Source organism: Paramormyrops kingsleyae, chromosome 19 (genome assembly GCF_048594095.1).
Source record: "Paramormyrops kingsleyae isolate MSU_618 chromosome 19, PKINGS_0.4, whole genome shotgun sequence".
Classification (NCBI taxonomy): Eukaryota; Metazoa; Chordata; class Actinopteri; order Osteoglossiformes; family Mormyridae; genus Paramormyrops; species Paramormyrops kingsleyae.
In genome coordinates, this window is record NC_132815.1 from 22670390 (window position 1) to 22683332 (window position 12943).

The window sequence follows — 12943 nt, forward strand, 5'->3', positions numbered from 1 at the left end:
GGTACAGTAGAGTTAAAGAACCATACAGTAAATACCGCCTGGTGAAGCAAGCGGTGCGCCTTAAATTCTTAGTATAATTGTAGTCTTTTGTATAAAGAATTAAAATCAATGTGCGCGTGTCTTTTCCAGTGCCGTCGATACATTGTGTGTATAGGCGTGCAGTATTTGATTAAAACAGAAATAATTTATACAGGTAATCGCCGATCGCCTTTCGGCGCGCGACACCCCTCCCGCGTGCTGTTTTCCGTGACGTCCGCGGCTACGTGCATTTTGTCACGTTCTGCCAGTCCGCGGGCGGCGGAATGTGTCCTTAGGCTCGCCGCGCGCCAGGTCCGCCATTAACCTTCCACGCCCACACCCATCATTTAGAAAAGGAAAGACAATCGGTAAAATCAAAGCGCTTCGTGCTGTGCAGGGTTTACCTACATCCACATCACCGAGGCACGTTTTTGAATGATTTGTTACTGATCTTCCTGGAAAAGCAACGAACGAGGAAATTGTGGCAATATAGAGAATCATTCGTTAATAATTGAACTCCCCTTTTTCTGGATAAGCGTAACAGTATCCATTTTGGGCATCAAGAACCTATTACTTTTAAGGGTCTTCAAACTTCCCTATGTCTTAGGCTCATACAACAGTTTTTTTATATATATAATTAGTCATGGATGATGCTGGCCCTCCAGCTGAGAGGTTTGTACTACTCTGTAGTCCATTTTACAGTGCATTTTGTAATATGTTTTTCTATGGCATAACTTCATAGCTTTATAATAATTTAAATGCAGGAGCCGTATCTAAACGCATACAATGCTCAGAAGATGAATAGGTTTTTCAAGTACTACAGAGTGTTTCTTCTTTTAGGCACATCTTCAAACTAAAAATGATAGCCAAATATTTATTTTAAGTTTACCAATGAAAAATGACAGTATACAAGAGTTTATATGTGGAATGTTAAGAATGTACACTACATTTTTTTAGCAATGCATTTCATGCCAATAATATTGTAAAAATAAGCTACTCAGAACGTGACATTGATACAGCTGACATACTGATAAAAAAAAAAAAACCTAGAGAAATTTCCCTTGCAGTATTGACCTACGTTTAAAATTACGGTAGTTAATAACAATGTAATTCATCATTAGGATCATACTGCATAGGTTGTTGTAAATCAAGTACAGGACAACATTTAACGTGAAATAGAGCCTTGCTGCATTTATAACAAAGAAATATACGATTATCTCTGTTTTTCCACATAAGGGTGGCTCAGTGAGTAACAGTGTTACCACACGCAACCACAGTCGGTGGTTTGAATCCTGCTATATCTCTGGACCTTGCATGTTCTGATGATGCGGCTGTTTCCTTCGTACGGCCAAACACAGGGACATTGTCTTCACTGAACTGCCTGTAATGTGTGATGGACTGGCGTGTCACCTTGCCTTGTGCTGTCTGGGATAAGATCTAGGACCCTCTGACCCCATCTAGGATACGCAGTTGGGGATGGAACTGATGTCCCGTGCATGCATTAGTACATTTTGCAACATCAAAATCAATCTGTGCTACATTATAGTACAAAAAAAAAACGAAATAAAAGTTCCAAACTTACACCTAAACTATAATGCTGTGATTTGAGCAAACTGAAAAGCCCATCTGATTTTTTATCGTGTAAAGTAAATAGTCATTGCACAGCAGAAAAATAAGTTACTTATTTGGTTGTTTTTAGTTTCCAAAGAGATTCCTCTTTGGCAGGGGGGGTGCAGGGGCTTCCTCTTCATCATCCTCACCCTCTATGATGTCCGGTGGTGGCGGAGGTGATGGTAAGGGGGGTGGCACTATACTTTTGTTCTTTTTGCTCACCCGTGCGTAGAGGATGTTTGGCTTGCCACCAAGTGCGAAGGCGGAGCCCTCCGTCAGAGGGGGCACAGTCAAGACGTGGGCGCTGTTCTCCTGCTCTGAATTCTGGCCGGTATTTCGGTTGTCAGGCTGCTCCAGCTCCTCTATAGTGTTGTACATCGGGTCTTCCTGCACCTCCACTTTCAGGACCTTGATGGAGTTTGAAGGCACGTGGGGGAGTTTTTTGTCTTCTGCCAGCTCCTCATAGATGTGTTGATTTTGACTCTTTGAGTCCCTAGGGGTGTATCTGACATGGCTCGGCTGAGATATTCCATTGGGGTGGTCTGACTGGCTGGGGACCAACACAGCGGAGCCAGACTGCAGAGCCAACTCCGTCTCCCTACAAGGGGTTACCACCAGTGCTGGGGCCTCTTGGATCTTGGCAGTTTGGTCAACTGGAATACTTTGCATCAAGATGCCCCCTGTTGTTATATCTGTGGATTTGTCTCCAGAATTAGGGTTTTTCACATCCGGAATGCTATTCTGTGTTTCATCTACAAAAACAAGAAACATAAGGTGGAACAAAGAAAGGCTGTTAAACAGCTGCATGTGATAGACATGGTAAATTAATAAACAGGATGAAACCAGAACATTGACGGATTTTGTTAAACTTGCACACATTCCTATTCATGTCTTACAAGTAAGAAATCTAAGTGTATTTAGAATTGAGGAGTTTGTTATTTGACTGAAATTAATAGTTATGTGGATCCCTTGACCGCAGAGTCAAATGACATGTCAGCTGTAACCAGCACAAGATAATGGTTATTACACTATGTGACAAACACAGGGTCTGTATTGGCAGTGTAGGCTGAAATACCTGGGACTGCAGTAAAGGAGACTTTGTGTCCAGAAGATGGCAGTGTTTTATTAAATACTTTTTATTTCATGTTGCAAGTTTAGATTTTGGTGGTTCCTTGGGCGTCATTCGGTCCGATCACTCGGGGCTATAGCCCTGAGTATTTTAAGCCTAGCGCAGAGTATTTTAGCCCCAATGCCAATAATCCTCCTTCAAAAACAAAAAAGTCAAGCCCCAGGTAAACAGTAAACTTGATTTAGCCCCTGATCTTTTCAATAGCTAGAAACTCCCCAGGGTGGTTCCATGCTACTTAAAATGATTTACCAAAAATAATTGCTCACATCCTAACAGAACACTGCAAAGATCTATTTGATTAAGATGACCAGTGAGCGCAATATCTTGAAAATTGCTCAGTGGGACAGAAGGTATACTCATCACCCTCCCTAAAGCGAATGATGACCCATTCTCCCACCTTTGAGTGGGTGAGTCTTACCTTGAAGATCCAGTGATATGCTGTGACTCCTCCATGGTGGAAAACCTTCGATTGCTGTAGAAATGCCATTGTTTTTCGTGGGTTGGATAACTGGATGAACAAAGAGTGTCATGAGAAATAAGATGCAGGCAAACACAAGGTAGACAGCATCCAATACTTTGTGAAATGGTTTTATTTAATCAGCTAAGTTCCTGCACTGACAACATGTTCTGATAATAATAAACAGTTAATGAGGTTCAGCAGGCTTCCACCACCCATCAAGAAGAAGTTATGCATTTTGTAGTTGCTTTTATCCAAAGTAATGTAAGACTGAGAAAGCAGGGTCAGACAGTTTTGAAGCTATTGCTCAAGGGACAAATGGCAAATCCTTCTGCTGACCTTTGGATTTGAACTGACACCCTTCTGAGCACAAGCACAAAGTCCTAACCCCCAGAGCCACATACTACCCCTTGTTCACTGCAACCAGTTTACGTAATTATGCTCTATCCACCATAAGAGCATATAGTCTGAATGGCAGAATGGTCTCTATTTTGTATAAATATGGCAGTTTTTCTAATACAAAGAAAGTTAGTCCCTTATGTGACATCAGCATACCTATTTCGTCCATTGTTAAAGAGTTGATGCTAGGGTTCTCCCTGCTTTCCATGTTTTCGTCTGGCATAATCTGTAGGACCCAGACAAAATAACATGGGGCATCCAGAGATGTGCAGACATGCACATCAAGACATAGAAACTGAATTTCACTGAAATTAAAATGGAAGTATTGTCATTTAGATGTGAGAAAGTCATACTGATGCTGAATAATACACAACAGTGGTACTTCAGTTTGCACAGGATGGTTTATAGGGACCACAGTCATTTGGATGGGGTGCCTCAGCGGGCAGCGCTGTTGCCTCAGGCTGCTAGGGAGGGGGTTCCAATCTGTGTGTGTGGATTTTGCATGTGGTTCTGTGTCATGTATGTTTCCTTCCACAGTCCAAATATATACTTTTAGGCTAACTGGCTATTTTCCATAGCGTATGATTGAGTGTGTATGTGTCCTAAACTGGCATCCTGTCCAGAGTATGCCCAGCCTTGTGCCCTGTCCATGGTATGCCCAGCCTTGTGCCCTGTCCAGAATATGCCCAGCCTTGTGCCCTGTCCAGGGTATGCCCAGCGTTGTGCCCTGTCCAGGGTATGCCCAGCCTTGTGCCCTGTCCAGGGTATGCCCAGCGTTGTGCCCTGTGCTGCCTGGGACCGGCTCCAGACCCCTTCCAACCCCAAGAGGGTAAATATTAAGATTTATAGTCTCTGAAATTGTTGATGTAGATGTCAGCACAGATACTACCAACAATTTAGTCTCCTCATTAACAAATATGTGACAGATACACCACCAGTTCTATCACCAGTCTACTGAAACTGCACATTGAGTAAATAATGGAGTCTACAGTGTCTGCATTTCATTGCTAATACGGGTGTCAGTGGGCAGCATAGTGGCTCAGTGGGTAACACTGTGACCTCATCCCTCTAGGGTTGGGGTTTGAGGCCTCCCAACTGGATTTTCTTGTTGTGATCTAGAAGTATCTGGTTAGGTGAACTATTGTCTCTAAATGGCCCTGGAGCAGACCAGAGGTGGAAATACCAGGTCCATAAAGTAAAAACCCAGACCAAGTTTTTGCTTCAGCCAACCAGTTGAGCATAATAGTCATTGTCACAGAGTACTCAACTTCTTGGTTAAAGCAAAATTTTGGTTGGGATTTTTACTTTCTGGACCTGAAATTCCCACCTCTTCAATGGACTGGCATCCTATCCAGGATATTCTCCTGCCCTGCAGCCTGTATTTCCCTAGTTAAGTTCACTATAACCCTATGCTGGATAAGTAGATATGGATGATGTGTGGATGTTTGTGCCCTATTTTTCCATTAAGAAACACATTGATGTCTTGATCAATCCATTTATTTACCACTTGTACCTGAAGTGCGGAGTTGCTTTTCTTCGTGTTGCGCTGGCGATTAGCTGACCGCCTAGAAAAGACAAAGGAGGGAACTGAAAATTTTGATGACAGTCTGGGAGTTACAATGACTACCTACACATCACTAAGAACATCCCAATCGCTGCAGAATGATTAAAATTGTGCTTTTTAAGAGTGAGAATTTTAACTTCTTACATCTTTATCACAATAAAACAAAATACATTATTATTGGATATTCATAGTATATTTACATTACCGTTCAAAAGTTTGGGGTCACTCAGAAATTTCCTTGTTTTCAATGAAAACATACATGAATTGAGTTTGTATAGCTAAATCGATAGGAAATAGTCATTGACAAAGTTAGAAATAATCATTTTTGAAATTAAAATAATAATTGTGATCTTCAGACTTTGTTTTCATGAAAGAGTACTCCATTTGCAGCAATTACAGCCATGTAGACCTTTGGCATTTTTTATGTCAGTTTCTTCAGGTAATCTGATGAGATTCCACCCCGTGCTTCCTGAAGCATCTCCCACAGGTTGGATTGGCTTGATGGGCACTTCTTATGTACCATTCGGTCAAGCTGCTCCCATAACGGCTCAATAGAGCTGAGATCCGGTGACTGTGCTGGCTACTCCATTATACACAAATTACCAGCTGGCTGCTTCTTCTCTAAATAGTTCTTGCATAGTTTGGAGCTGTGTTTGGGTCATTGTCCTGTTGTAAGATGAAATTGGCTCCAATTAAGCAACATCCACAGGGTGTGGTATGGCATTGCAAAATGGACTGATAGCCTTCCTTCTTCAAGGTCCCTTTAACCCAGTAATCTCCCAGTTCACCATCACCAAAGCAGCCCCAGACCATCACCATGCTTGACAGATGTCGCTCCTCCAGCATTTTTTCACAATCTCACAAATGTTCTTCTTTGTGATCTGAACACCTCAAACTTAGATTTGTCTATCCATAGCACTTTTTGTCAACCTTCCTCTGTCCAGTGTCTGTGTTCATTAGCCCATCTCTTATTGGCCATCCTGAGATACGGCCTTTTCTTTGCAATTCTGCCTAGAAGTCCCAGCATCCCAGAGTTGCCTCTTCACAGTTGATTGGTATTTTGCAGGTACAATCTAATGAAGCTGCCAGTTTCAGACCTATGAGGCGTCTGTTTCCCAAACTACACACTCTAATATATTTATCCTCTCCCTCAGTTGTGCACCGGGGCCTCTCTCTCCTTTTTCTATTCTGGTTAGAGCCAGTTTGCACTGCTCTGTGAAGGGATTAGTACACACCATTGTACGAGATCTTCAATTTCCTGACAATTTCTCGCATGGAATAACTTTAATTTCACAGAACAAAATAGAGCAACGAATCTCAGAAGAAAGTTCTTTGTTTCTGACCATTTTGAACTTGTAATCGAACCCACAATTGTTGATGCTCCAGATACTCAACTAGTTCAAAGAAGGTCAGTTTTATTGCTTCTTTACTCAGCACAACCATTTTCATCTGTGCTAACATAATTGCAAAAGGGTTTTCTGATGATTAATTAACCTTTTAAAATGATAGACTTACATTAGCAAACACAACATTCCACTGGAACACAGGACTAATTGTTGCTGATAATGGGCCTCTACACCTATGTAGATAATCCATTAAAAAACAACCATTTTCAGCTATGATAGTTATTTACAACATTAACAGTGTCTCCACAGTATTTCTGATCAATCTGATGTTATTTTAATGGACAAAAAACTTGTTTTTTTTTCCCCAAATGCAAGGACATTTCTAAGTGACCCGAAACGGTAGTGTATACACATGCTGACAGTGGCTGGTTCAATGACTCTGTGATAAAGCTTTTCGATGCCAAGACATGATTTTCAATCCTGGCATCATATTGGTATGTTGGCGTCAGACATGATGGTTCATTCTCCTCAGAAACAGCCGTCTGTCTTGGATTTCCATGCACTATAGTGAGTTACATGACGGAAAATGGTGCAACCTACATCCAGTCAGTTCTGTGGCTGGAATTCCCTTGCTAATGTGAAAGGTCAGAGGAGAATAGCTAGACTGCATTAAGTTAACAGGAAGCCCACAAGTGGAAAAATAACAGCTCTGTATGACAGTGGCATGCAGAAAGGCTTCTTTAAATGCAGAACTTGTCAAGCCTTAATGAAGCTCTCGAGGCAAAATCCCCTAACTGCTATTATGTAGCTGTACTTAATACAAAGGCTACAATGTATATTTTCAGGTACAAGCTTGACAATATTTGATAATGAGTTCTGCTGGTTTCATTGAGGAAGCTTTAATAACATGAAGGAGATTCCTCTAATCGCATGCTTGACTATACTGGTTCTCCTGTTCTGGCTACACTTCATTCCAGAGTCATGGGGAAGCTGGAAAACTGCCCAGACTGGTTTAGGAACGGAGGCGTCTTGCTGGCTAAGCCTAGAGGAGGAGGCTGTGCGTTTGTGGCTAAACATGCCGACATCACTGATGGTCTCTATGGTCACTGACCTGCGGCAGTGGGTGCACAGTGAGAGCAGCATGACTGTGAGGAAGAGGACGGCGAGCGTGGAGAGCGAAGGGGCCTCTGGGAGGAGGGACCCCATCACGGCCAGGCCCATGCTTCCTGTCCCCAGCAGTGTCACAGCACCACGACCACCCTGCAGGTGACACCAGAAAGATGAGAGGGGCCCTGTTATACACACTGTGAAGTAAAAACTGCAGCTCATTGGCTGTATATTCATAACTTTAAACCATCTGCCATCTTCATGTCCAGGTGAAAATTTAGGATGCTGAATATGCCCAGTAGGGCACTTACTGCTGGACTCTTAAAAAATACTTTGATAGTATAGTATAATACTATAATATATAATGCAGTATAATATCATCATATAAGAGTATCATTAGCTAAGCCAGCGTTTCCAACTCTGTCCTCAGGGATCCTGATACAGTCCACATTTTTGCTCCTTCACAGCTCTCACCCAATCAAGAACAGCAAATACCTATGTTGGGAGCTGGGAGGGAGCAAAAATGTGGATTGTCCCTAGTTGGGGACCCCAAGGAAAGGGTTGAGAAGCACTGAGCTAAGTAACTAAAGTTACATACACACACACAAACACCTGGATGCCAGTGTGTGACTATACTATAGTTCACTGTTGAGGACGTGGTACGATTGTCAGGCATCCTATGTCTAGGAGAAGAGCTGCAGAGCACGAATATGAAGGAGATGGATGGAGCAGTCGGGCAGATGGACAGCCTGGGGTTCACTGTGCCCTCAGGGCGGTGTGCAACATGGCCTGCCCCAGATGAGAAGCTGGCTTGTGCAAGGCATGAAGCATAAGGTTGGGGTGAAGCCTCTGTGTCATGTTTACTGCCCAGGAGGGAGGGAGCGAGTGAAGACGTCCATCAATTGGGGAAGGTCGGCTGCTGACATGACGGTTTGAGGATAACTGTCGATCCCATTGAGAGCTTATCAATGAGGTCTGCTTAGTAGATCAGAGGCAACACAACTGGAGTACCTACAACAGCAGGCTGCAATACTACTAGACTGAATTCCTTATGTGAACTAATTCATTGAGTACACTGTATAGGAGGAGCGCCCAAACCCCTCACCCCATGCGGTTCTACACAAGGCAGAAATAACATCTCAAACAGAAAGTTCCTGCTGATAAACCAGCAATGGGTAAATCTAAACCTCTCCCTCCCCGTCTATGCAGCCACCGTCATTCCAGGTTGGCCGTGACTCGTGACACTATATCTCTTAGGCGCGAGTCAGAATGCTAACAGCTTCCGTCGTGGCATGCGCGTTTCAGATGTTTTTCCGTGTGGGGAGGAGGAACGCAGGCACGGTTCAACAGGAACCTTAGGAGACGAAAATAGAGATCTTTTAAAAACAGGAAAAGAAAAAACGTTCATAATAAAAGGCATGACTGATGGTTGGTGGAGAAAATAGGGTCCAAGGTGAGGAGTTTATGTCAAATGCACTGCTGGAGGCACCAGCAGTTATAACTCATCTTCGTTTTTGGTTCACATGGTTGGGTTATTTTATTTTAGAATGTAAAATATGAAATATTTTGTGAACTGGCCTTGTGCCCTATGCTGTTTGGGGTAGAATAGAATTGAATAGCAAAGCCTTTTTAATCTTTGTGGGGAAATTCTCTGTCTGCCTTCTTGCTCTCCATACAGGTGAGAGGAGGGACTAAGGTTTGAATCCTGCCCCTGCTCTCTCTCCATTTCAGTACCCCACTTACCTCCCACAGGACAAAAACATGCAACTCGAACTATTAGGGTCAGTATCACAAACATGGATTTGAATAGATAAGATGGATAACTTGTCGGACTTAAGGTAATCTGGGATAAATATGAATGAAGATGTAGTCCATTTGAACTGGGGTACCTTAAATCTGACAAGTTATCTAGCTAACAAATCTCTATTTGTGATAAAGGCCGCTTGGTGTCTCTAAGGCGTTCACGGTGTAAGTGCCCTGTAATGGCCTGCCTTCACATCTAGGGTACGCTGCCCTGTAATGGCCTGCCGCCACATGTAGGGTGCGCTGCCCTGTAATGGCCTGCCGCCACATCTAGGGTGCACTGCCCTGTAACGCCCTGCCGCCACATCTAGGGTACGCTGCCCTGTAACGGCCTGCCGCCACATCTAGGGTGCGCTGCCCTGTAACGGCCTGCTGCCACATCTAGGGTGCGCTGCCCTGTAACGGCCTGCTGCCACATCTAGGGTGCGCTGCCCAGTAATGGCCTGCTGCCACATCTAGGGTGCGCTGCCCTGTAATGGCCTGTCTCCACATCTAGGGTGCGCGGCCCTGTATCGGCCTGCCACCACACCTAGGGTGCGCTGCCCTGTATTGGCCTGCCTTCACATCTAGGGTGTGCTGCCCTGTAACACCCTGCCACCACACCTAGGGTGCATTGCCCAGTAATGGCCTGTCTCCACATCTAGGGTGTGCTGCCCTGTATTGACCTGCCACCACATGTAGGGTGCGCTGCCCTGTAACGCCCTGCCGCCACATCTAGGGTGCGCTGCCCTGTAACGCCCTGCCGCCACATCTAGGGTGTGCTGCCCTGTAATGGCCTGCTGCCACATCTAGGGTGTGTTGCCCTGTAATGGCCTGCTGCCACACCTAGGGTGCGCTGCCCTGTAATGGCCTGTCTCCACACCTAGGGTGCGCTGCCCTGTAACGCCCTGCCGCCACATCTAGGGTGCGCTGCCCTGAAATGGCCTCTCTCCACATCTAGGGTGTGTTGCCCTGTAACGGCCTGCTGCCACATCTAGGGTGCGCTGCCCTGAAATGGCCTCTCTCCACATCTAGGGTGTGTTGCCCTGTAACGGCCTGCTGCCACATCTAGGGTGCGCTGCCCAGTAATGGCCTGTCTCCACACCTAGGGTGCGCTGCCCTGTAATGGCTGGGTTACTCTCCTTGGCTTGTCACCCTAGTAATTCTGGGTTACTGGTTAGGCAGCCTCTGCTTGTCAGCCTAATCCATTACACACGTCAGCCATGAAGGGACCGGAATTAGGTGTCAGTAAGCAGGCTGTGAATTTAACAGCACCATCTTGCAGCATAGATGAAGTGAAAGGGATCTGGTTGTCTAATCCTCATCTGGACCGTAACAACTACATTTTTATGGTTAATGGTTATGACAGAATATTTAATAGAACCTTTAAAAAAATACATATTAAGCTATATAGTACAATTACAACGTAATATAATACAAATAATTTAGCAGTGTTCTTTCTGCTTCTTCTGGTCAGTCAGAGTAATACAAATAATACAAATAAATTAATTTAAATTGCGATGCATGTACTTAAATATTAAAATACATAAATATATGTATTGTATGTATGTAGATGTATTATATTTAAAATGTTTTGTCTGCTATGCTATGTACTTTCTTTGCCTTGTATAATAAACATAGTATTTGATGTTAGATGACAGGTCAGCGTTAAAAGCACTTGGCCTGTACTCACCGTGTACTCACCGTGTACACTGGAGGTGTAGTCCCTAGTGGGGGTGTCAGTGCGCTCCCCTGTCCGTGAAGCTCCCTCAAGCACCTCTCCTGGCTGTCTGCTCGCTGCCAGTCAGTCTCTTCCTAATCCTCCTCCAAGGAGACGGTGTCCTCGATCACTTCCTCATTCTCCCTGTCAGGCTCACACATATCTGTCATGCTTCTGACCTCCCTCTCGTGCTACTGCTAGTAACCTGACAAGTCTGGGTGACTTTTCAAAACACAGTGAATAGATTTTGCTAAAGGAATAAAACATGGTGCAATAGTATGTTGGAATGACTGTACACACCCTGCAGGGCTAAATTAAAAAAAGAGTAAACTTTTCCCACACCGTCACACCCACCCCGACGGCGCTTAGATTCCCTCGTTAGCTTGAGGGTCTTGCCACCCCTTGTTGTTTCCTGAGCCGACACATCGGGTCCAAAGTGGGCGTTTCAGGATGCTGCGGATAACAGCACTGCCATCAAGTATATTCACTGCCTTTCACCACATCGTTAAAATCCCCTCATGAATTTGTTTAATGATTATTTCCATCGTTATCCTCACCACAAGCAAGCATGCTGTTATAACTATGACTAAAGTAATGAAGAAACACAAAATAAAAAAAAAACATCCTATAATGACTAACCCCTAGGCTGGAAGAATATAACGCCATGTTTTAATTTTATAATTTAAACAAAGAGTAAGGTCTTACAAAAGAATTCCAAACCTTGTTATATATGGTTATATTATTTTTATCCTTTATGACTTTTTTCTGCAACATCCATTTAAATAATTTAATCATTCATTTAAAACATTGTCTGCATGTTTCAAGATCTTTACTAAATTATATTAATATAGTCAATAAAATAGCTGATAATACAATGTTAAAAATGAATCACACACTCACACCCTTGACTTTCTCCTATATGTGCTATATGTGCATTAAGTTCTAGTCCTTGGAGCCGATAACAGAATGTCACCCATCTCTGTCAAGTTGCTTATCAAGACCTACATCCCATCTTGTCCACTTCAGTCAGCCAAAACCTCCAGGATATCCCTCAACCACAGAAGAAACCTCACCCTATGCATTTCTGACGTGTGGCTCCCTGATGATGGAATGAATTGCCAAACCCACCAGAATCTCTCTCCACCTTCAAGAGACACATTAAAACTGATCTGTTCTGCCTAATACCACTCCATGTTCCCTTTGTTAGCCACTTAAGTTCCCTGATTGTTCTTTGCCGTTTGTCTTTTGATTGAATGGCCCGTGAGGTTCTTGCTATATTTGAAAGATGTTGTGTTGCTCTGATACTACTTATACTTTTTACTGGGCATTCATTAGACGCTCAGCCTAGCTGCACTTTTGCCTAGCCAGCTCTGTGTGTCATGATTTGAAGGACGAAGGACTCGGGGGCAGGTGTTTCGGTGAAACAGAAAGACGTTTTACTGAATCAACTGAACAGGGATGGTAAACAAACAGGATCGCAGGGGATCAGAAACAGAAGTAGAACAAGGAAGGGCACAGACAACAGAAAGGTTTGACGTCAATGACTGGACTGGGGAACACGTAACCGGGAAGCATGTACACTCACCTAAAGGATTATTAGGAACACCATACTAATATGGTGTTTGACCCCCTTTCGCCTTCAGAACTGCCTTAATTCTACGTTGCATTGATTCAACAAGGTGCTGAAAGCATTCTTTAGAAATGCTGGCCCATATTGATAGGATAGCATCTTGCAGTTGATGGAGATTTGTGGGATGCACATCCAGGGCACGAAGCTCCCGTTCCACCACATCCCAAAGATGCTCTATTG

At 43.8% G+C, this 12943-nt stretch overlaps 1 protein-coding gene across 1 annotated transcript; it reads right to left on the bottom strand.

The window, feature by feature from the left end:
* Nucleotides 1-878: 878 nt before the first annotated feature.
* On the bottom strand, nucleotides 879-7766 carry LOC111841212 (uncharacterized). Its single transcript, XM_023806810.2, has 5 exons — nucleotides 7636-7766; nucleotides 5128-5179; nucleotides 3771-3840; nucleotides 3177-3266; nucleotides 879-2381 (listed from the first exon to the last, which is right to left on the bottom strand). The coding sequence occupies exons 1-5, from the start codon at nucleotides 7743-7745 to the stop codon at nucleotides 1714-1716; spliced, it is 990 nt and encodes a 329-aa protein (XP_023662578.2). The 5' UTR covers nucleotides 7746-7766; the 3' UTR covers nucleotides 879-1713.
* Between the last annotated feature and the right edge of the window lie 5177 nt (nucleotides 7767-12943).

What these genes read in the sequence shown, in the direction of transcription:
- LOC111841212 (XM_023806810.2), bottom strand. Translation starts at nt 7,745, where the DNA reads ATGGGCCTGGCCGTGATGGGGTCCCTCCTCCCAGAGGCCCCTTCGCTC. An exon ending in AAAGCAACTCCGCACTTCAG is followed by an intron (nt 3,841 to 5,127) that starts GTACAAGTGGTA and finishes TGGGTCCTACAG; the next exon opens with ATTATGCCAGACGAAAACAT. An exon ending in TTTAACAATGGACGAAATAG is followed by an intron (nt 3,267 to 3,770) that starts GTATGCTGATGT and finishes TTGTTCATCCAG; the next exon opens with TTATCCAACCCACGAAAAAC.